The sequence below is a fragment of the Triturus cristatus genome, chromosome 6, assembly GCF_964204655.1.
Source record: "Triturus cristatus chromosome 6, aTriCri1.1, whole genome shotgun sequence".
Lineage (NCBI taxonomy): Eukaryota > Metazoa > Chordata > Amphibia > Caudata > Salamandridae > Triturus > Triturus cristatus.
In genome coordinates this window covers 1,328,773,076-1,328,796,220 of record NC_140589.1, presented here as the reverse complement: position 1 = coordinate 1,328,796,220, position 23,145 = coordinate 1,328,773,076, and the positions used below count along the sequence as shown (strand labels likewise).

At 43.0% G+C, this 23,145-nt stretch overlaps 1 protein-coding gene across 4 annotated transcripts in view; it reads right to left on the bottom strand.

The window, feature by feature from the left end:
* NINL (ninein like) overlaps nt 1-23,145 on the bottom strand; it is a 441,695-nt gene that overhangs the window by 30,368 nt on the left and 388,182 nt on the right. For all 4 annotated transcript variants that reach the window (XM_085612328.1, XM_085612329.1, XM_085612330.1 and 1 more), the window contains 4 exons: nt 21,198-21,281; nt 19,744-19,857; nt 1,862-1,975; nt 130-243 (listed from right to left, as the gene is read on the bottom strand). In XM_085612328.1, the coding sequence (XP_085468454.1) occupies nt 130-243; nt 1,862-1,975; nt 19,744-19,857; nt 21,198-21,281 (426 nt within the window). The remainder of the gene's footprint in view (nt 1-129; nt 244-1,861; nt 1,976-19,743; nt 19,858-21,197; nt 21,282-23,145) is intronic.

Below are 23,145 nucleotides of genomic sequence, written 5' to 3'. Positions count from 1 at the left end.
GAGACAGGAGGTAGAGAGGGCAGGAACGAGAGCTGCAGAGAGCACAAGTTTTCATCGCTTTTCATTGCAGAAAAATGTATTTCACTCCAAAAACTTTTGTCGCGGGAAAACAATACAGTTATGCTGTACCTTGTCCTGAGATTCCACCAGCGACTGTTTCAGTTGTTCCTCCTGCTGCCCGAGTGCCTTACATTCCTTGTTTACACGCTGCAGCTCAGATTCAAGCTTGTCCATCTGGGTGACCTGTTTTGTCATTAAATAGACATTTTGAAACTATCAACAAAAACATTGCATTTGTTTCTGACATTTGAAAAATCTCGTCCCATGCTGTTCATTGAGCTAATGTGGGGGTTTACGCTAAGGCAACAATGCCTTGTGATTGAGGAGCATTGCGGAGAAGATGAACCAGGCCAAGGTAATGTACAGTGCTCCCTTACTTCCTAGCTCGGTTTGCTCTATATAATAGTCAATACATACATACCCGAAAGGCACATAAACCATACCCTTTTCATCCCATTCAAGCTCAAGTTATTTACTCCTCACTGGAGCAATCACCCAACGCTACACCCTATTTATACAAAAGCTCACCCGGGTAGTAAAAAGGATCCACTGCATTTTGCCAGTAAAGTGACTGCATACCTGTTACCAGAATACTTTCATTTAGATTGGCAGCCATTCTGGTCCTTTTACATTTTAAACTCTGTTAGTACACAATTAGCGATCTACTGATTTACAGTTTATTTCAATGGAATGCATATCCCGACTCCTTTAAAAATAACTGAACATATTCTGACCCCTAGAAAGGGCCATGATATCTATTCCATTCTTGTTTTCCCCTTATGCCTAATTCCTTATCCCACTCACCACAATGCACCTATAAAACCTCATGTAAGAAGCTATGGGGCTACAAAAAGTAACATGGGGTAACCTGCATCACAATACAAAACTCTGTAGTAAAAAACTTGAACCCCATGCTTTTTGCTCCCTGTCTTTTCCAGCCTCAGCTTTTCATTCTCCAAAACCTGTTTTTGTGCGGTCTATCCTTATAAAACATATTGTACTCCATCCTTACAAATACTGCTGTCACCAGTTCCCACTCTTTTCATGAGACCATATTTTTCTATTATCCTATCCATCACCTACACCCATGCACCTGGAATTTTTCTATCCATCTTCTATACTGACCTATTTAGTCTGTCTACAATCATCCATGTGTGTTTTCTTTGCGTGCTCCCAGTCACTAAACACCAGCTAAACTTACATAAAGAGTCCTTTACTCAAATGGTTGCTTTTCTCCCTAGCGCCTCCTCCTCACTATTTCTAAAGCTGTTCAATCCCTATAGCTTTATGGATGATTTTCCTATGATTCCCCTTTCTCTCATTACTTCATTAACGTATTTATTTGTTTTTCACTGCTTCCTTTACCCTTTTGAGGCTGATGCCTTAGTCTGTGTATCTTAGGCCTGGGAAATGCACGTACCTCTCCCTGCTTAAGAGCCATTCTAAGAGCTTGTGAAGCATGCAAGTCCTTCAGAGGGTTTGAGCATTGCACTCACCCAACACATCTTTTTCCTTTGGTGGTACTACTTTTCTGATCTCACACACACACACACACACACACACACACACACACAAGCACGCACACACACCCTCACACACACACACACAAGCAGGCCCCCTGTTCATTGCAGCAGCACTATAGACAGGCATCAGTGTACACAAGGGTTCTGAGAGATGCATGGTGTTCACTGGTCTATGCCAGTAGAGGTATTCATTTGTACACTAAAATGAAAGTGATTTCCACATTCATAAATGTGAGGCCTACTATTAGTCAGAGGCAAACATTGCAGCTATGCGGTACCTTGCCATGAGATTCCACCAGTTCATCTCTCAGCTGTGCCTCCTTCTGCCTCAGTGTCTGGCTTTCCCAACTTACATGCTGCAGTTGTGATTCAAGCTTCTGCATCTGCATGATCTATTGCATCAAAAAAAAGTTATTCAGAGATTAACACACTTGACATGTCAAAAGGAAAACCAAATTTAAGATACTTCATTCTGCATATGTTATTAGGTAAGAGTCACCAATTTGGAAGGCTTTGGCTTGTGGAAAAATGATTAGTGGCGAATGTTGCCATTTTATTCAAGTCGTGATTTTTGTGAAGAGTGTGATCATGCAAATGTATTTGTGTGCATATTTGGTTTATGCATGCCCATTTCTATGTCCAGAGGACATTTTACCTGCTTGTCTAGAATCCATCCATCCTCCATTATTTGTATTTTTGGTTTCCCAGGAAAAAGGATGAGATGCAGGGCTCTTCGAGTGTCATATGCAAATAACCTAGGAACAGTTCAAACTGCTGCAAAACCAACAAAAACTGCCCAGCAAGATGTTCCTCTCCAGGTATAGAGGAGTAAATAAAGCAGGCCTATGAGGTTGATGTAGGCTTCCCACCATATGTATTGGTCCCCTGAGCCAGTACTGTGTTGAACAATATTATGAGAAATTATGGTATAAAAATATCGTTGGTCACAAATGTCATGTCGAACACATTGTGGGATAGAAGATAATAATTTTGGGGTTTTTGTTACTTACGTTTAAAAAAAATATATAGCTGAGTATAAAATTGTTTTATTTTATATAGTTGTAGAAAATAACGTTTTCAATTGGTTGGATAAATACTAGTTCATTTAGTATTATACGTTATTGGTGTTATAAACATATGTGTTTAAGTTGTTTTAGTGTATTTTTTTATATAAACCGACATTTTTGTATTTAAATGGAAATTGTTAATTTTGTAGCAGATTTTTGGTTTGTAGGAGATTAGGGTTGGATTTTGTTTTAAAATGTAACTTACTGTTTTTAATATATAGTTATATTAGGTATTTTTCAATGTTTAATTGATCATTATGTAAATTCATTATTTTAATTTTTGTTGAGTAATTAATTGGCTAATCAGTGTAATTATTACATTGTTTAATTTTTACATTTATTAACTGTTTTAATTTGAGTCATATTTAATAATTAATTTAATGTTAAGAAACTCATTTTTTAAAGTTAATTTTAATTGTGTGTTGGTGTCTGTTTTTTAGGGTAGTAGGAAGGGTAGTCTTTTAATTAGAAATGCTTTAACATCTTTTTTAAATATTACTTTTATATTTGTAATATAAAATATATAATCCTTGGTACCTGGGCATAATGATAATCGGGACAGACAGTGGATTTCTAGAGGGCAATCTATTCCCGCAACTGGCCAGGCTGCGCAGGGAAGTGATACACTGGAGACAACTGCCACTGTCACTAATGAGAAGAGCTTCCCTGTTTAATATGATGGCACTGCCACACTTATCATATGTATAAAAGAACACGCCCTGTAAAGTACAGCCAGAATTTTTTCGGGAAGTGGACAGTAAACTACGACATCTCTTATGGGATGGAGGAAGTTCTAGGCTAGCCCTGCACAAGCAGCTGAGGGGAATGTTTGAGGGGGGATGTTGATACCAGACATTAAAAAATACTACTGGGTGGCACAGCTGGTCACAATTAACACCAGGCTTTTTGTGGGATGGGAGGAACCTGCATATAGGGTCGATCACTACTCGATGGGACAGCGGGGATCTCCTGCAGCGTTATATCATAGAAGGATGGAAAAATAACTACCGCCACATACAAAAATAGTAATACGCACATGGAGGAGAGCTACAACATTTCTGGGCTGGGAAGGTAGACTGACAGAAAAGACTCCTCTGTGGGACAGTGAGCTATTGCGGGAGGTAGGTGGGTTAAAGGGCTTCTGTAAATGGGGAATCCAGGGGATTGATCACCTAGGAGACATCTGGAAGGGACAAACATTTATTACTTTTGAAGACGTGCAGGCAGATGCCAAACACGGAACAGTTCCAGCACTTGCAAGTGGGACATGCGCTGAGAGCTCATGTCCTGGAGCGCGAGCAAATACCAGACTACACACTACTAGAGAACAGGTACTGCTAGACCCTATGGCAGATAAGGCCACCTCCCTGATATACAGAAAGATTATGAACAACACAGCTGACCCACTTGGTGCCCTAGGAGAGACGAGGTGGCTGAGGTGGGTTTACCGGAGGATGACGGTTGGGCGGAGGCAATACAGAGTCCCAGAGAGGTGGCTATTAAGGGCACGCATTCGCCTTATACAACTTCACATTCTGCATAAATCATACACCACCAGGGCCCTTATGCATCAAATGGGCCGCAGCGACACTGGTCACTGCGCCAGGGGCTGCCAGGACGTGGACACTTTCTTTCACACACTATCGGTCTGCCCCAAAATGCAGCAATACTGGAGATAGATAACACAGGTTATGTCAGAAGTGGTAGATCAAGATATCCCACTAGAAGCTAGATGGCACATACTAGGTGTGACAGGGCAAGAACAATTGCCGAAATGCTCAAAGATCTGGCTAATAATAGCAGATATAGTTGCAAAAAGGAATATAGCCAGATCCTGGGGAACGGATCGACATCCTGGGGTAGCAGAGTGGAAGGTGGATCTCGATTGGTGCTGTGCAGCTGAAAAAATGGTGTATACGAGTCGAGCATGCCCTCAGAAATGGGAGAAGGTCTGGGGTCGATGGGTGGGGTATAGGGGTAATTGAGGACTCAACGGTCAACACGATATTGTGGGAGGGTTAATACCAGGGGGATTAATAAAGCCACAGAATTACACTGATGTTGAATATAACTACACTGTTTTGCAATTGGAATACTGGTACTGAGTATGCATGAGGACACCGGCACCCTCATTCTGAATGTCAGAAAATCTCCATGCAAGCAAAATGTGTTGCTAAGATTTTGTTTAATAAAAAGAATTCCCCCCCCAAAAAAATTGCAATCCTTAAATTTAATATCATTTGATTTGCATTTACTGAATAAATGTATTCTTTTAAAAGGTTTTTTTGTTTGATATTTAACTGCTTGTTTGAAAAAATTATGGGCGGGACTGTTGCTCAGACTAGAGTGGAAATAGTAAATCTAACCCCACCTAAGTCCAACGCTTTCCCTACTAGTGAATTTTACCCCTTCAAGTAAAATGTATTTAAAAATCAAATAACCACACCAACTACGGACCTCTAAACCGCAATTAACACTTAGTCCAAAAAATCATGGGTTGGTGCACGTCCACTCCAATATCAGCCGTTGTGTGATATTACTGCATAGCAGAGTACGATTCAAAACTAAAAGGGGTGCTCCATTTCTGGTTTTAAGTATAATTAATTTTATGTGATTTTTAAAAGTTGTTTTAATATACTTTTTTTCAAGTTTAAGTTAGTTTATTATAAATTATGTTTTATTTTTTTATTAATATTTTGGTTATTTCATTTTGTCTGTTGTATATATTTTTTATTTTGTAATACCTTCTGTTTGATATTAATTTGTATTACTATTTATTATTTGCTCAATTCAATATTTGTTTGCAATTATTTTAAAGTATATTTTTATTTTATGTTTGTAAGTTACGTTTTTAATATTTTTACATATGTGTATTTTTTAATGTAATATTTTCAAAGTTAATATATGTTTGAAAGTGATTATAGTGTTTAATAGTTAGAATTCCATATACTTACACATTTTTGATTGTACCGAGGATTCAACACTTTTGTTGTCAATATTTTTTACTTTATATAGTAAGTATATAAAGTCGATATTTGTGTTCTTGCTATTTTTTAGCAATATTTTTATTGTTGATATTTTAGGTGCTAATAATTTATCAGACAGCCATTCTGGACACCAAAGACGCCTGCACATCAGTGCCAAAAAAGATATCTGGCCAGGAGAGAAGCAAGTCTCTGCCTGCAAGGAGAGCTTGCCTGAATGAAAAGCTAGACACTGCCTGAAAGTCGAAACCACGTAGACCCCAGCAAGCCATACACGTGACCTAGCGGAAAGGAAGATCTACATGGATGGCATTTCAACAAACTGATGTCACCAAGGAGCCACAAGATTTATGCAGCCAATTCTGGACTGGAAAAGAAACACCACATTAAGATCACTGTTTTGCCTTCTGGGCTGCATTGTTGCTCCTCGAACTCAAGAGTTTGTAGGCCTGCATCATCTTGACCCACCATGCACATTTAAGGTTCTACCGCTCCTACAGCCCCGGTACAACCAGGAGGCAGTCCTCCTTCACATCCCAGCATGAAGTAGCTGTCCTGATTCTGAACTGAACTGTTGTACTATCCTCCAAGCGGATACAATTATAGAGATATACACTTTTAAAGTTGCTTTCTTAGCCCTAATCTTAAATAATGGTTACCAGTAGGAGTTAGTGAATTCAATTAACTGTCCCCAGTCCTGCTGGTGCACTTACCACCGTGAAGGTTTCAGAGCGACAGGTAGATTCCAAGTGACACACCCAAAGTTTTAGGTAACCTTTGGATCTATTATATACACAACCTAACTACTCAGTATATCACATGTAACAACGACACAATCAGATGAGTTGTAAAGTTGCTTGTGGGACTCCAGTGATTTTGGACTGTGTCTCTAAGCAACTATTAGTGAACGGACCCTGGGAAACAATGACTTTATCACCAGATCTTAGGGGAGCACAAGTAACTGCTTTGAGGTGGGGTCCTTGTTATTTAGGTGGTGTATTTTTCTGGAGGTGACATAAGGAATTTAAAACACCTTTTATTTCTCCCTTGTACTTCAGTACACAACACAGATACAGTACCAGATTTTGGGCCACAGAGCCTAGTATGTAGATAAGATAGGATCATACCATTATGCTATCCCCATAATGTAGTATCTCCTTCTGATTTCACCTGTATGTCCTATTGTTAAGTGAGCTACATTTATCTACTGCTGAAACATCCTTTTCCTAATGTATAAAACAGTGTCTCAACAATGATGTTATTAAATCTTATTTACCGTTTTATAATGTATTTGAGTTTCAAACCCACTTCTACCTCCTCAAGTGAACCTTGAGTACTCATTATAGCTACCCTGTCAGAGTCAAGTATCCAAAGTGAGTAACTTTATTTCCCAATCAGAGTCCAATAATACATGGGGCCCTGGACACCAGTAGGAAACAGCACTCACAAGTGAACCGGCCCTCTAACTGCTGGCTTCCAGGACCACAAGAAAATGCCACATACTTGGCTGCTGTGGGCGCTCAGTGTAAGGTTTCAAACTCTAAGCAATAGTTATCAAGTCTGTTTTCTTACATCCAGGGGACACTACACTTCTAAACTAACCCAGTTTCTGGAAAGTGCCAAATGTTGGAAAGGCAAAGTCTGTAGTAGAGATCAAACTTTCTGAACACTTTTCCTGTAGGCCAGAGTCAAAAATATATCCATTATAACCAGGACAGATGTACTAAATACTGGTTGTAAACAATGGCTGCACGTTGTGACCAGCAGAGAATATTACAAACTGACCTATGTAGTAATGGGTTAATTCATAAAATTTCAATTCGGAGTGGGTTGTAATCCAACCTATCTTATCCATATTAATGAAGTAGTTCGCAAATTATGACTCCAATTTGTGAATTAAAAAAGTGACAGGTGGAATTCTTAATTTTACCTTGGCCACTGATAATTACACGGGCTGAATCTCAATGCATCATTTATTTGCACTCTATTGCAATGTCAAATTGCAGCCTTGTTCCTGCACCACTAAGAAAAGTTGAGCCCTAACTCAGCGGCGTCACTAGGGTTGGTGTCACCCAGTGCAGTAACATGGTGTCACCCGTGCAGTCCGCACCTCCCGCCCCCCTTAGTGACGCCACTGCGTGTGACCTATTTGGCCCAGGGTCCAATCCCATTTATTTTTTATTATTTTTACAGCTTTATGTGGCATTAGAGCTCTTTATGTGATCACCAGATTGGATTACACACTGTCGATTTTTTTTTTAGGCATGGGTAAGTTAATTGCTTTTCACAGAATCACAGAAAGTTTAGTGAACGCTGGGACTCGAACTTGGTCCCTCAGTTGAAAAATCCCATCTCTGGCCATTCTGCCACATCTCCTTCCATCTCAGTTTTATCTAATCCTTCAGTTAAAGTGGGAACTTGAAAAATAAAGTGACTCAAACCTGATATTCCCCTCTGCTCTATCCAAGGCCACCTCAACCACTGACCCGCAGAAGGCCCGCCCTTGCTCCACCCCACGCTCGCTCGCGCCTGGGCCCCTCTGTGGCTTTCGTCCACGGGGCCCCTGTGTTTGACACCTGTCACCGCTCACCACGTCCCATGGACACTGCATCGTTGATTGTGCCCAGAAGTGCCGCCCGCACCGGGTCCGCGAAACAAGGAACCAAACTCGGCCTCCGTCTGGTGCGGTGACGCTGCCCGGCTTCCCTTCCCTCTGCCGGCTGCACACAGCTCTCTGGAGCGCATGACGAGCCCAGAGGCAGGTCAAGGGCTGCAGGTTGGAGACCGACCCCATGGGCTGACCTGATGCACAGGCCCCCTGTGCACCGAGAGGAACACGCGCACCCGTCCATGCACACAGCACGCACCCATCCATGCACACGCACACACCCTGCTGCCCTTCAGGCAGACCTGCTACACGGGCCCCTCTGTGCACCCGTAGGCACCGACACGCACACACGCACCCGTCCATGCACACTCACCCACCCTGCTCCCCCGCAGGCTGACCTGATGCACAGGCCCCTGTGCACCCGCTAGCACCGAGAAGAACACACGCACTCGTCCATGCACACGCGATGGTGTCACCCCATGTGAAGGTGTCACCCGGTGCGGTCCGTACCCCCCTAGTGACGCCGCTGCCCTAACTGCCAGGCCAAATCACCAGAACACAAGCGATCCCAAACCACTTTCATCCTATCTTGGACTTTTCAGTAAAGTGCAGCTTCGTTCCAGTGGCGCGGTCAACCACTTCTCGGCATATCTGTTGTACTCAGGAATATAAAACTGTGGTGGGTGGAAAGTTTTAACTAATGTCATCCACTAATAAATACTAAGAGCCACATCTCAGTTTTTTGTACCACCATGCTGCGTCAGACAGGCAGCGGCAGCTCTTTCGCTAAGGCAGAGGAGCGTCACCCCACAGCTTCTGAGTAGTGCAACAAAGGAAGAATAAAATGACAATAACAGGATGTTATCATTTTATTTTTCTCTATGAAGCCAAGTTGGGAAGGGGGGGAGCGGTCTTCTGTCACAGTGCAGGAGGAGGAGTGGTATATGCACCTTATGTGTGCATGACAGTTTGGCTGGCCGTCTTGGGCCGGCCAAACAGTCATGTGCACTTAGCATGTTCTCCATCAAGCTGTAATGCACAGCCTAACTGGAGATCATGCACAGGCCCGTCCCCGGGCCGCACCAGGGTGCTCAGACCAATCACGATGCTGCAGTCATGGTGAGAGCATGCCATGGTTGGCTTAGGGGAGCCTGGGTGCTTCCTGCAGATTGGTGGTGATCACAGGGATGGTAGCCTGCGGGGTCAAGCCAGCAGACCTTCGCGTCTGACATTGCCTTTATGTGAAGTAAGCTGTTCCTTAACAGAATTGCGACTGCGGTTAAAAAAAGACACTTTTTTCTGTTTGAGAGTTGGAAGTGGTTTTCCTGGACCACTGCCTACTCTCCAACAAACTTTTTTTTTTTTACTTTCTCAAAGAGGAAGGTTTCTCAAGGGGATGGAGGGTTACAACCCCAAATTGGAACTCAGCAATTTTGCAAAGATTTGCAGCTAGATTAAGATCACAAAACACTTATGCACCATACACCAACTTGGTATTCAGAAGGGATGCCCACACACTCCCCTTTCAAGTACTGAAATTGTATGGAGTCTCAGCACCATTTTAGAAGTCAATAAACGTTTACACACTCCTCAAATGGGATCCATGGATTAGAAAAAAACATTGTTGAAGGCACAAACTCTGAATCTGAGTATTTGTGACAGTAAATATGCTTTGTACATCTGGCCCTTCGGTATTACGTGTTACAGCTACATCAGACTGTAGCAATTCTAATGGTTCCTTCTTGTATGTGTTGATGGCCACTGTGTGGCTCAGCCCCAAAAATAATAAAGAAACTAAGGAGAATATTTGGTTATCATAGCTCTAGGGCAGATGGTGATTACAGACAAAATTAAACAGAAAGAAACACACTTGCACACATGGTTAACAACATGGGCATGTCACATTTTCCAAGTAGTCTACGCATGCTCTGCAGGTTATGTTTTAGTTGTTTCTAAGTGCATTAAGATGATTAAAAACAGAATACAGCCCTGATCAAAAAAACAAATTGTAGGTCTACTTTGAAATGCAAAGTGTTTTCTTTCGTAACTGTTTCACAAGAGACATACTTTCTGCTGATCTTATTAATGAAAGTTGCATTATGCATCAATTTCAATTGGACTTTGTATCACTGTGTACGGGCAGAAGGCACAGAAAAAGGAGTATATTCTGAATCCATGAAGGAGGATAAGAGCTTCCTATATTGAAAATATTACAGATTGCAAATGAAAGAGCACTGCCAATGCTTAATGTAGGAACCTGACTCTTTCTATGATATATAAAAATGAGATATACGGTGAAAAGAGTTCAGGGGTTCCCTTATGAGTGGACAAGGGCTTGCTCTAGAAATCCCAAGGTGCTCTTCTAGGGGGTAGTGTGGTCGATCAGCCTTAGGCTTATCAGAGGGGACTGTTTGAAATCTGCAAATACACACAATAGTCAATAAATGATGCACACGACTCAAAAAGGAGATCCACACCAATTTATTTTTAAAAAAAACCACATATCTTTATATATATTTAAGCAGCAAAACCAGTTCCATCAGGTAAATATGTTTTTCAATAAAAAATACTTTTGCATTTAAAGCAGTCGACACTTAGGGGCCGATTACAGGTTTTGGTGTTACTGGAGTGGCGGTGGCAGCCACAACCACGCTCCTGCACCGCCGAGATTAATTGCTGCCCACCCACCAGATTACAACTTAAAAGTAGTCTGGCGGGCAGCGGAGCAGTCCCGCCGCTGTGCCTCTTTCAAAGGCACGTACGACGTGGACTTGAAAATCCATGCCATGCAGGAACTTGTGGGCATGAACATAGGAGGGTAATTGTTGTGCCCCCCTATGTGCATCCACATGGGGAGGAGGCACAGGGGGCCCTGTAGGGCCCCCTTTGTTTCCTCTGCGCCACCATCCTTGTGTCGGTTTTTCGCCATGAAAAACGTGGAGGAGAGGAAACTTGTAATATGCTTGGCGGGACCACAGCAGTCTGGCGGGCAGCGGAGCAGTCCCGCCGCTGTGCCTCTTTCAAAGGCACGTACGACGTGGACTTGAAAATCCATGCCATGCAGGAACTTGTGGGCATGAACATAGGAGGGTAATTGTTGTGCCCCCCTATGTGCATCCACATGGGGAGGAGGCACAGGGGGCCCTGTAGGGCCCCCTTTGTTTCCTCTGCGCCACCATCCTTGTGTCGGTTTTTCGCCATGAAAAACGTGGAGGAGAGGAAACTTGTAATATGCTTGGCGGGACCACAGCAGTCCTGCCAAACATATTGCACCCTCAGGACCGCCATGCCACTTCCAGGGAACAGTGCTTCCCATGGCAACCTCCTAAGTCATAATGGGGCGGTCGGACTGCCAGTGAGTCGGTGACTGGACCACCACCGCCGCACCCTGACAAGCAGCCAGACTCGTAATTAGGCCCTTAGTGCAATTTTCAGGAGCTGCAATGTTACCCTATGGGAGGAAGAACAAGTACCGCATTTAGGTACAGTACAGCGACTTACAGGACTAATTTCCAGGAGTTAAGGTTAGTAGTTGTCAATGTCCAATGCAGCACCAGCACACCCCCAGCAAAACCAGGGCAGCCGGGTGCAGGGGTGCAAAACAGCATTGGGTGCCCAATTTTTGTCTATGGGGATCGGTCTTCACATAAAGAGTCTGAAGGCTTTGAGTGGCAGGCTAAACCAACAGGGGGGCTCAGGCCTCACGATGCTCGGGATGCAAGGACACCTTTGATCTTCTTCTCCACGGGCCAGAGGCAACGGGTGCAGAGGTGTCTTTAGGCATTAGGGTTTCCTTACCGGGAGCAGTCGTGGTTGAGGGGCCCTGCAAACAGAGGCTGCAGGTTCCAACTCTGGCTTGGAGCGACGGTGCAGTGGTGTCCTTAGGTGTTGGGTTTTCATGGTCTTGGAGTCCTCTCAGGTCTCTTTGATGCCTGCAGGAAAGAAGCTTTGCTGCTCCAAGGGAGTTCTTGGTGCCTGGGTGAGGCGCTGGCAGCTCTCCCAGGCTCTGGAGACACAGCAGCTGCAGGACAAGTCGTCTTTTGGTGCAACTGTCAAAGTCAGCAGTCAGGCCGGTAGGGTTGGCTCCGAGTCAGCTGCTGAGTCCTCAGTTCTTGCTCTTTCTGACTCTTCACAAACGTTGTCTTCTTTCAGGTCGGAAGGATAAGATTTTCTGGTGCCAGGGGCTCCCCTAAATACTGAATTTAGAGTAAAGGGTAGTAGCCAATGGGCTACTTATCCTTGGGGTCACTATGCTCCTTATATGACCAGTTCCTCTGGGAAGTGGGCATAACCCTGTCCCAGAATTCTTAAGTTTGTCATCCCCAAGATGGTCAACTCTGAAAAGTCGCATTTCCTTCAGTTAGTCCACCTTAGGGGTGGTACTAGCCCGGGGGTGGGCACGCGTACCTGACTGACTAATGTATCCACCTATCCAGGTGCCAAAGGGCTTTGGGCAAAGGGGTTGGCTTCCTCTCCTGTGAGAGGAGCCAGAATTGAATTTCTTTGAAGCTCCTGTGCATTGGAATGCTAATCAGCAGGTCATCCTGAGGGAGGGTGGTGTGAACAGCCTCTTCCCATGCAAACTTTGTTTCTGACCTTCTGAGAGCAAAGGCCCTCACCCTGGGAAGTCAAGACCTTGACTCGGGTGGTAGGCTGGCAGAAACCAGTCTGCCAATGCATTTCGGCTTTAGCCTAACACCTAGATGACGCTGCCGATGAAGCCCTCTTTAAGTTAAATTAGTTCACTTCCTGCACTGCACCTACATGACCAAAAGCATGCTACAAAAATAAAAATCATACAGGCGATTGTCCTAAATGCCAATAACTTTTACCCCCATTCATACACGTCGAACTGCACCAAGAACTACAAGTTTCAGGATGAGATCATAGAAACTTAAGAAACAAACCTTTGGCTAAAAAGTCTCAAACTGTGACGGTATGGTTATTGGATGGCTCGCCACTACCCACAAAAAATAAAATGAGAAAGAAAGCAACAATGCTGGCAATGACACTACCGAAATTTTCTATATTTAGTCATGGATAAATCTAAATACACCAAAATGGAAATTTGGCTGAGGAATGGGGAGGAAGGGCCTGCAGCAGAGGGGTTATTTTTTTAAATTAGTATTAAGAGATGTGACGTTAAAAGTGGGATCCCTCTGACTGAAAACTGTGTATGCTAGTGTTACTATATCCACAGAGATACTACCCTCCTGACAAAAAGGGAAAGGAAAATGCTATTTACCAGTATGTATCTGTTCTTGGCATGTAGAGCTATAGATTCGTATACTTGTGCATAGATCGCCATCTAGTGTTGGGCTCGGATGTTTGCACTTTGTTTTTGTCTTGGAAGAAGTCTTTGTAGTCACGAGGTAGGTGACTCCTCCTTAGGACGATAGTGCACATGGGCATCGACTCCACCTCAAGATTGTTTTTGCCATGAAGGGTTATGATGGAGTTAGTAAGAAATAGAAAGAGATGTCCCTCTGTAATGTATCTACGTAAGATAGTACTGGAACAGATAGAGGTTGGGCGTATACGAATCTACAGCTCTACATGCCAAGAACAGATGCATACTGTAAGTAGCATTTTCTGTTCGAGGCATATGAGCTGTAGATCGTATACTTGTGCATAGACTAGACAGCAGTTACCTTCTTAGCGGTGGCTACCTGTATCTGTTGCAGTGGTTTGAAAAAGTGTTCTTAATACAGCCTGGCCCACACTAGCTTGTTGTTTTGCTTGAACATCTTACACAATAGTGTTTTGTGAAAGTGTGCGGTGTAGACCAAGTTGCTGCTTTGCAGATGTCATCTAGGGGAATGTTCCCTAAGAATGCCATAGAAGCCCCTAGTTTGCGTGTGGAATGAGCTCTAGGGAGAATGGTTAATGTGCGCTTGGCTTTAAGATAGCATATTTGGATGCATTTAACAATCCACCTTGCAATTTCCGCTTTTGAAATGGGATTGCCTTTATGAGCTGGGTAGAAAGCCACAAAGAGTTGCTTAGTTTTTCTAAAGAATTTTATCCTTTCAATGTAGTAAAGTACTGCTCTTTTAACGTCTAGCGTGTGAAGAGCCCGTTCTGCCACTGAGTCTGGTTGAGGGAAAAAACTGGGAGTTCAACAGACAGGTTAAGGTGGAAGGCAGAAACGACTTTAGGTGAAAAGTTTGGGTTAGGCCTAAGAACCACTTTGTTATGATGGATTTGCAAAAATGGTTCTTGTATGGTTAATGGCTGGAGTTCACTAACTCTTCTAAGAGATGTGATAGCGGCTAGAAAGGCTACTTTCCAAGTGAGGAACTGTAGTTCACATTTGTGCAGCGGTTCAAATGGGGCACCCATGAGTCTGGTAAGAACAACATTTAAATTCCATACTGGAGAGGGTGGAGCTCTGGGTGGAATTATTCTTTTAAGTCCTTCCATAAATGCTTTGATAGCGGGTACTCTAAACAAAGACAAGTGTTGTCTGTTTTGGAGATAAGCTGCTATTGCAGCGAGATGTAGTCTTATGGATGTATATGCTAGGTTACATTGTTGTAGGTGTACGAGATAACAATATAATGTTTTGAATAGAAGCATTTAGTGGATTGATTTTGTTATTTATACAGTACATTACAAATCGTTTCCACTTTGCAGCATAACATACTCTGGTGGTAGGACGTCTAGCATCTTTAATGATGTTCATGCAGTCTGGCGGGAGATTGAGGTAGCTAAACTCTAAGACTTCAGGTGCCAGATCGCAAGGTTGAGTTTATTGGGATCTGGATGTCTTATCTCTCCATGGTTCTGGGTAAGAAGCTTGGGTGAGAGGAGTAGCTTTTGATGAAGAACTACTGATAGTTCCAAGAGGGTTGTGAACCATGGTTGTCGGGCCCATGTTGGAGCAACCAGAATCATTGTGAGGGAATGCTGTTTGAGCTTCCGAACCACTAACGGAATTCGTGGAAGAGGCAGAAAAGTGTAAGCAAATTTGCCGGACCAGTTCATCCACAACGCATTGCCTTTGGACAATGAGTGTGGATACCTGGACGCGAAGCTTGGGCATTTTGTGTTTTGGCGCGTGGTGAACAGATCTATTTCTGGGTGGCCCCACATGTTAAAGAATGGAAGAAGAACTGGAGGATGAAGTTCCTATTCGCGGATCTGCTGTGTTTGATGTCTGAGCAGAGCTACAATCTGATTGTGTACCCCTGGGAGGTGTTCTGTAAGGAGATATATGGTTTACGGAATGGCTCATCTCCATATGCTTTGAGCTAGGTGTGAAAGCTGTAGAGAGTGTGTCCCCCCTGTTTCTGTATGTAGTACATTGCTGTCATGGTGTCTGTATGGACCAAGACAGCTTTGCCTACCAGATGGATTTGAAAGGATTTTAATGCCAGAAAAATTGGCAGTAGTTCCAGGTCATTAATGTGGTGTTGTTTTTACCATGGGGACCATATGCCTTGAATGGTACGGTTCTGAAGATGAGCTCCCCAGCCGGTGAGCGATGCGTCTGCTGTTAGCACTATCTGTGGAACTGGGTTGAGGAACAGCCGCCTTTTGGAAAGGTTTTGTGTGTTCCACCACTGCAGAGAACGATGTGTGCGGCTGTCCACCAACACCAGATCTGTTAGCTGACCTTGAGCCTGGTTCCACGGACGTGCCAAACAATCCTGTAAGGGATGCATTTGGAGTCTTGCATAAGGGACGATGAGAATGCAAAAGGCCATCATCCCGATCAACTGCATGAACACTCGAGCTGGTAATGAGTGTTTAGAGCTTGCATAGTGCTTATCCTCAGAGGGTTGGTGTATGCTAAAGCTTTGGAAGTGTTTATCGTAGCTCCTAGGTATTGTTTGTGTGTGTGTTGCACACAGCTGCTGTGTGACTTGCCTTTTATGAGCCAGTTGTCCACATAAGGGAACACGTGAATGTGTTGTCTTCGTAAGTGAGCCGCCACCACTGCGAAGCACTTGGTGAAGACTCTGGGTGCTGTAGTCACTCCGAACGGAAGGACTTTGAATTGGTAGTGTTGACCGTCCACCACGAACCTGAGATATTTCCTGTGAGCGAGGTGAATGGGAATACGAAAGTCCTTTAGATCTAGAGCGGAGAGAAAGTCGCCTTGTTGAAGCAGTGGAAGCACCTGTTGGAGAGTGACCATGTGCAAGTGGCCTGACTGAATGTAGAGGTTTAACGGTCTGAGGTCCAGTATTGGCCTGAGAGAGCGTCCTTTTTTGGGATTAGAAAGTAGAGGGAGTAAGCCCCTGTGCCTTGATGAGGTAAGGGGACTGGTTCTATTGCATGTTTTCATAATAGAGAGAGTACCCCTTGTTTCAGAAGAATCAGATGTTTGGGGGACATTGGACGTTGTCTGGGAGGGATATTTAGGGAAATTTGGGGGAGTGGAGGTGAGTTCCAGGCAATAACCATTCTGGATAATTTGTCTTACCCACTTGTCTGTAGTCATAGAATTCCAGACAGGTAGGAACTGTGAGAGGCTTCCCCCGAAATGAGTGGGATGATCGCGTTTCCTTTTCGACGAGTATCTTCAGGAAATATAAAATCCTCCACCTCGATCTTCGACGCGGGCCATTGTTGCCTCTGTATCCTCCACGAAAGTATCCTCTGGAGGAATTGTTTTGATTGGGGCTTTTATAGGAAGAAGAGGGATGCTCCGAACCAATAGTTTTGGAGCCAGCCCTATATAAGGAGCGACAAAATGAACCTCTAGGGGAAGGTAATTGCAAGGCCCCCATGGACTTGGCAGTGTCCGTATCCTTTTTCATCTTCTCTAAAGATGTATCGACTGAGGGCCCAAAAAGATGTTCTTGCTCAAAAGGCTGATTAATAATAGCGGACTGCACTTCTTGCTTGAATCCGGAGATTCTGAGCCAAGCGTGCCTGCGTAGCAAAACGCTGGTATTAATAGCACGAGATGCTGTATTAGCCGCATCAAGAGCACATTTGATAGATGTATTTGTTATTAATTTCCCCTCCTGTATAAGGTCATTAGCTTTGTCTTTATATTGGTCAGGAAGATGTTTAATAAGCTTTTCAAGCTCATCATAGTGAGCTCTGTCATATCTGGCCAACAGAGCTTGGGCATTGGCAATCTGCCAATGATTTGCAGCCTGTGACACGATACGTTTTCCAGATGTGTCTATGAGTTTGGATTCCTTATCAGGAGGAGGGGTGTTGTCTCTGCTTTGTGAATTTGCCCTCTTGCGTGCATTAGACACTACAAGAGAATCTAAAGGGACCTGACGTTTAATGTACACTGGGTCATTGGGAGCTGCCTTATATTTTTTGTCTACCTTGGTGTTAAGAATCCTGGCTCTGACGGGGTCCTTAAAAACTTCTGGTGCATGTTTTAGCATGCCTTTTAACATTGGCAGGGTATGCATGGACTTTTGTGTGGGTGCAAATGTTTCCTATAAAAAGTCTTCCTCTAAAGGATCAGAGTTTAATTGTACCCGTGGTATTGAGCAGCTCTATTAATTAGTTGCGCAAATCCAATATTGTCATCTGGTGATGATGGCCTAGAGGGATAGAAGTCTGGGTCATTGTGTAGGTCGGGATCTGTGTTGTAATCATCCCAAGGATCCGTGTTGTGTGGAATGGTATGCGCGTCATCATCCCTATCTGGATCTCCAACCCCACCCTCATCAATATAATCATCTTCATCATCATCCTGTGGTTGAGGTGAAGATGTATGTTGTGGGGAGTGTGCTGGAGAAATTAGCAGATTTGGATCAGCTGGAGAAGGACAGAGAGGTGGAGAAGTATTAGAGCCCATCTCCTTCCGCTTCATGGGTATATTTCAGGGTCTTCTGAAGTGTCCAATGTTCTCTTTTTAGGACGCTTGGCGACAACTTTGCCAGTTTCTGGGTCAATGTAGAGAGTTTTTTGCTTTGGATCCCAAAATTCTGGTAGAGGCTGTTGTGTGGGTACAATGTTCTTTGTTGGTGCCAAAGACTTAGGGTCAGAATGTTGTTTAGACCGTGTTTCTGAAGCTTTCTGTGGGGTCTTGGAGTCCTTAGCTTTGGGTATAGGAGTTTGTGGCTCCAAGACTTTTTTCGGCTCTGAAGGTTTGTTTGGCTCCGAAGATTTTTTTGGCTCCGAATGCTCGTCCTTTGTTTGTTTTGATGCCGAGGGCTTTGGCGTCCAGGCTGTTTTCGGTGCCGACGAAGAAGGGCGTGGCACCTCTTTGGCTTTGGACTTCGGTGTCGAAGGTGATTTTCCAGCACCGGAATGGGGTTGGCTCTATCTCGAGCTGGAAGGCTTTTCTTTTGATTTCATAGCCGGGCCCGAGGGCGGGGCGTCTGAAATGTGTTGACGGTGTCGACCTGAGCCCGAGGGCGAAGGTGTTACCGGAGCCTTAGGTTTGGTTTTGGTTGGGAGAGGGGTTTCGGTACTCACTGATCGCTGAGCCGGGGTGGCGGTCTCGTCTTCGACGTCAGAGTCGTTGGCTCGGCGATGGAGATGTCTCCTTCATCAGCTTGTTGCTCTGGCTGGAGGAGTCCTTCCCATTGACTGCTGGTGTGGTCGATGCAGATAGACCCAACGGCCCGCGTCGAAGATCGAGGAGGAGGATTTTATATTTCCTGAAGATACTCGTCGAAAAGGAAACGCGATCGAGACAATCCCGTAGAGTGGTGAGGTATTGCATGTCGAAGGGGGTTGGAAAACGACACCGATCCAGAGCGCACCAAATCACATCCGAACCCAATGGCGGAAAAAAACAATCTAGAGGTGGAGTCAATGCCCTTGCGCACTATCGTCCTAAGGAGGAGTCACCTACCTTGTGACTACAAAGGCTTCTTCCAAGACAAAAACTAAGTGCAAACATCCGAGCCCAACACAAGATGGTGATCTATGCACAAGTATACGATCTACAGCTCATATGCCTCGAACATACCTTTTCTAAAGGGTTAATGCGTACATAGGTATGCTTTTATGTGACAGGGCATACAGTATGACAGAATAACAGGGAGGGAATAATGCACTGGAGTCTCATAACATAGATGACTGATTATACCAAATTACATATTGTTGGGATACACAGTTCTAACCATCTATTAAAAGCCTTGTTTGTATTCATCAGCATGATGTTACAACTTTCCGATTTCACATACATTTGTGAATGTACCCTGCTTTTGATTGTTCTAACTTGAAAACCATTAAAAGATATTAAAAAAAAGAAGTCCCCTTTGACAAGAAGTGTTTTGAGATGGAGGAGAACAGTATGTTATAGTGTCTCTGATATGAACCCTCATGTTACCAAATAACAGCTGGAAACAAAAATCACAGCTTCGCTCCTCAAAATGAACTACCTAAAAGGCAGTGCCATATTGATGGAGCTGCAAGTTCCTGCTAAAAAGCTGCACTGTGTCTTTCATTGTGACATTCCTCCTTCTAGCGACATCTGTCAACAGATTTCTAATGAAGAAAAGATTTATGCAGTCACGTCTTTCTTTGCATGCACAGTCACTATGGAAATTAGAAAATATGTTTAATACCTGGTCTGCATAGTCCTTAGCTTCTTTTGTTAATGTCTGACATTTGTCTTCCAAGGACTGCTTCTCAAACCTCAGTACATTAACTTCTTGTTGCAGAGAATCCATTCTTGAAAGCTATCAAAAAAATAAACGATTTAGCAAATTTGTATGTACAGGCGGTATATTTTTTACACAGACAAATAAAATTATATCACTTATAAAGAAGCAATTAAGATCATATTGCCATCTCTTGCACAAAGGAGCATGATCTTTCAGCACAATAAAAAACAAGCTAAAGACTAGTGATGAATATTAATAAAACGTCTATTGCATGTTTAAATGAGAACTTACCTTTCAATCCAAGCTTTCACCTTTAACTCCTATTTAAATTCAAATACGCACAACATTTACTGTTTCTAATTATGAAAATTCCATTCAGTAGTTTGAATACCATTCAGTTGTTTCGAGCTGTAGAAAGAAATTGAATTTACCTACAATGTTGCATCTCATACCTACCTAGCACTGCACCAGTTCTAAATTATGGCTCAGGAGAACAAATAAAGGCAACGCTAAAACCAGGGGAAAAGGCACCCTCTTATTAGAATCGAAAAAAATTAGATGACTCTGTCAGCTATTAAGGCAGCTTTAGAGAAATCTCTTGCTAATTTAACCATCAGAGAGAGGTGCAAGAAAGTTATATTTACCAATCCAAGTGAAAACACAAACCATTTCCGAGTTGTTACAAAAAAATAAAATTTAAAAAAACTCTGAATGCTCTTTGAGAGAGGGGGTTCTCTAGCCAAGTCCTTTGGCACACTTGACTTTACCCATAACACACTAGAAAGCGCTGTAGCAGGACTAAACTAATTTCACATTAACATTAACAACACGAACATTACCAATCTAGACACTTTACGCATCTTAGGAAATGGATGATATTGAGGCATTTCAGGCAATATGTCCACCAGAAAAGTTGAAAACAGAAAACAATCCAATGGCATCTCTGAATGCACTGGTTGCCTAATAATAAATAATTTAAAGAACAAATTCAGAAAAATATAAAGTGGTACAGTAAGGTTGATGAATTAAACTGCAGCATATGAGCTATCTCAAAGGGAGGGTGGTAAATGTCATATTTTCCACAAAGAAATAAATGCAAGGGACCACCAGGATTCCTTACAGACACAGCTTCAGAGACAAGTGACTGTCTAGTGGTTTAGCATTTCTGAGTACCACACCACTTCTTTAAGCTTCCAGCGGGCAGCACAGGGAGCTGGAGTTCCATTAAGTGATGACCGTCTCGGAGCATGACCAAATATGCCTCTGCAGCAATGTATTATTCAAGTTACACATCAACACATGCGATTCACAATACTGTCACACAACAAAGGGTGGTTTTTCAGTTCTCTTTATGGGGCTATTTTGTTACAATTTGCACAGACACCAATCTGAAAATGTATACTGCTGGTGCTTACATTTTTCTTACTTTCCTCAGCCTCTTTGAGAAGGCTCTCTTTCTCCTGCTGCATTAGCTGATGCTGCAAAGTCAAAACAGCTACCTGTTTACAGAAGAGAAAAAGCATTTGATATGGGCATTGCAATGTTTAAAAATAACCATTGGAAAAAGCCAATAGACCTCTCATTTGCTACAAGTTGCGTACCTATTGGCTTGGGCAATATTATTTTTCCCTCCATAGATGCCGCCATGCTTACATGATCATGAAATGCGGTTACCTTGTTATGTAGTTTAAAAATACATAATCAACTCCATTAAAATATGAGTACACTGCATGCCTGTTTTTAGCTTTTGTGATGTATGTAGGATAAAGCACACCTGCCATCCGTGTTAATGATATTCCAAGTCACCAAGGAGACCTAACCAGATAGAAGTACAAGGTCGAAGATTTGTTCATTTTTAAGGTGAGATGTCTCGAAGGTAACTTGTAATATCTTTGTAATATCTAAGGCAGGGATTTTATTTCTCATATTACATGGCCACACCATAATCTTCCCTTTCTAAATCTCCCTTTATTTCTTGCTGCCTGTACTTGTGGAATCTGTACTGTGAAAATAAACATACTCATAAGTAATATTTTGCTGGAAAAACATGCACATATACAGTTTAATGTAAGTCAGCATCAAAATGTCTTTGGGATTTAGAATGGGTGTGGGCAAGAAGCAGATCGTTTTTCCTGTCCAGCCTTGAGCACCAGCAGTGCAAAAAATACATTTTTACCATAAACAGGCAATGAGTGTTGTTTTTCAGGATAAACACTTAGAATAAATTAGTCTGAAAAGCTAGGCTTCTCTTTAATTTTTAAATGGCAGTTAAGTGTTCTGCTTACGAAGCGTGCTTTCACACTGTCGGCTGGTTCTAGAAGGAGACAATGCAGCACTTAAGCTGCAATAAATTATTACAGTAGAAAAGCAGGGATGTGGTGTTTTCCAATAATAAAGACTAGTGATGTCCTAACTAGACAGTAATAAGAAAAATAGTAGACATGCTTTCAATGTTTTCTGCCCAGATCTCAGAGGGCAGAAGTTACCCACACAGATTGGGCACCAGGCCATCATCGATATACGGTGAAGAAACCAGTTACTTACCTGTAATTACAGTTTTGCAGCTATATACTCTTCAAGATTCACATTATTTGCACAATTCTGGCATATAATGGTTGGGTTACGAAGTGTCTTGCCTTCTAAAAACGTTTTCTAGGTTAGCGATTAGGGGTAGTTATGGGCAGAGCCCTTGTATGACATTGCCCTTAATCCCTCAATGCACCGATGAATGCCCACCATGATAGATTCTTTTTTTTTTTCTCGCTCTCTCTTTTTTATTCCCTCTATAAACCTCCTTGAATTTGGAGGCAGGAAGGTCACACAAAGAGTTTCAAGCTGCAAAACTATCATTACAGGTAAATAACTGGTTTCATTAACAGCATGAAATCTCTTCTAGATTCACATGCTGTGCACAGATTCTGTAACAGTATTTCCATCATCTGGGAGATGGGTTAGAAGCTGGAGTGGAAGCAAACATATTTTTAGTACTGCTTGACCTACTGCCACCACCTTTTGTGATTCTAAATCTATGCAGTAGTGTTTAGATAAGGTACTTTCTGAGGACCATCTGGGTGCTCTGCATATCTCTTGCATGGGCACATTGGCCATAAATGCCATAGTATTCCCTTTTTTCTTCTTAGATGCCTCCTTGGATTGCAGCCTAAGGGCTTACAAAAGAGTGAAGAACACATTTCGAGAGTTTGAACAATCCATCTAGCAATAGTATTGTTTGTTACCAGCGTCCCTAGTACTTGTGTAGAATGACCTTAAAAGAACCGATTGGTCTTCCTGATTAATTTCGTAGCTTGTATGTAGGACATAACGGTCCTTCTGACATCTGTGTGCAAGGCTCTCTCAGCTATG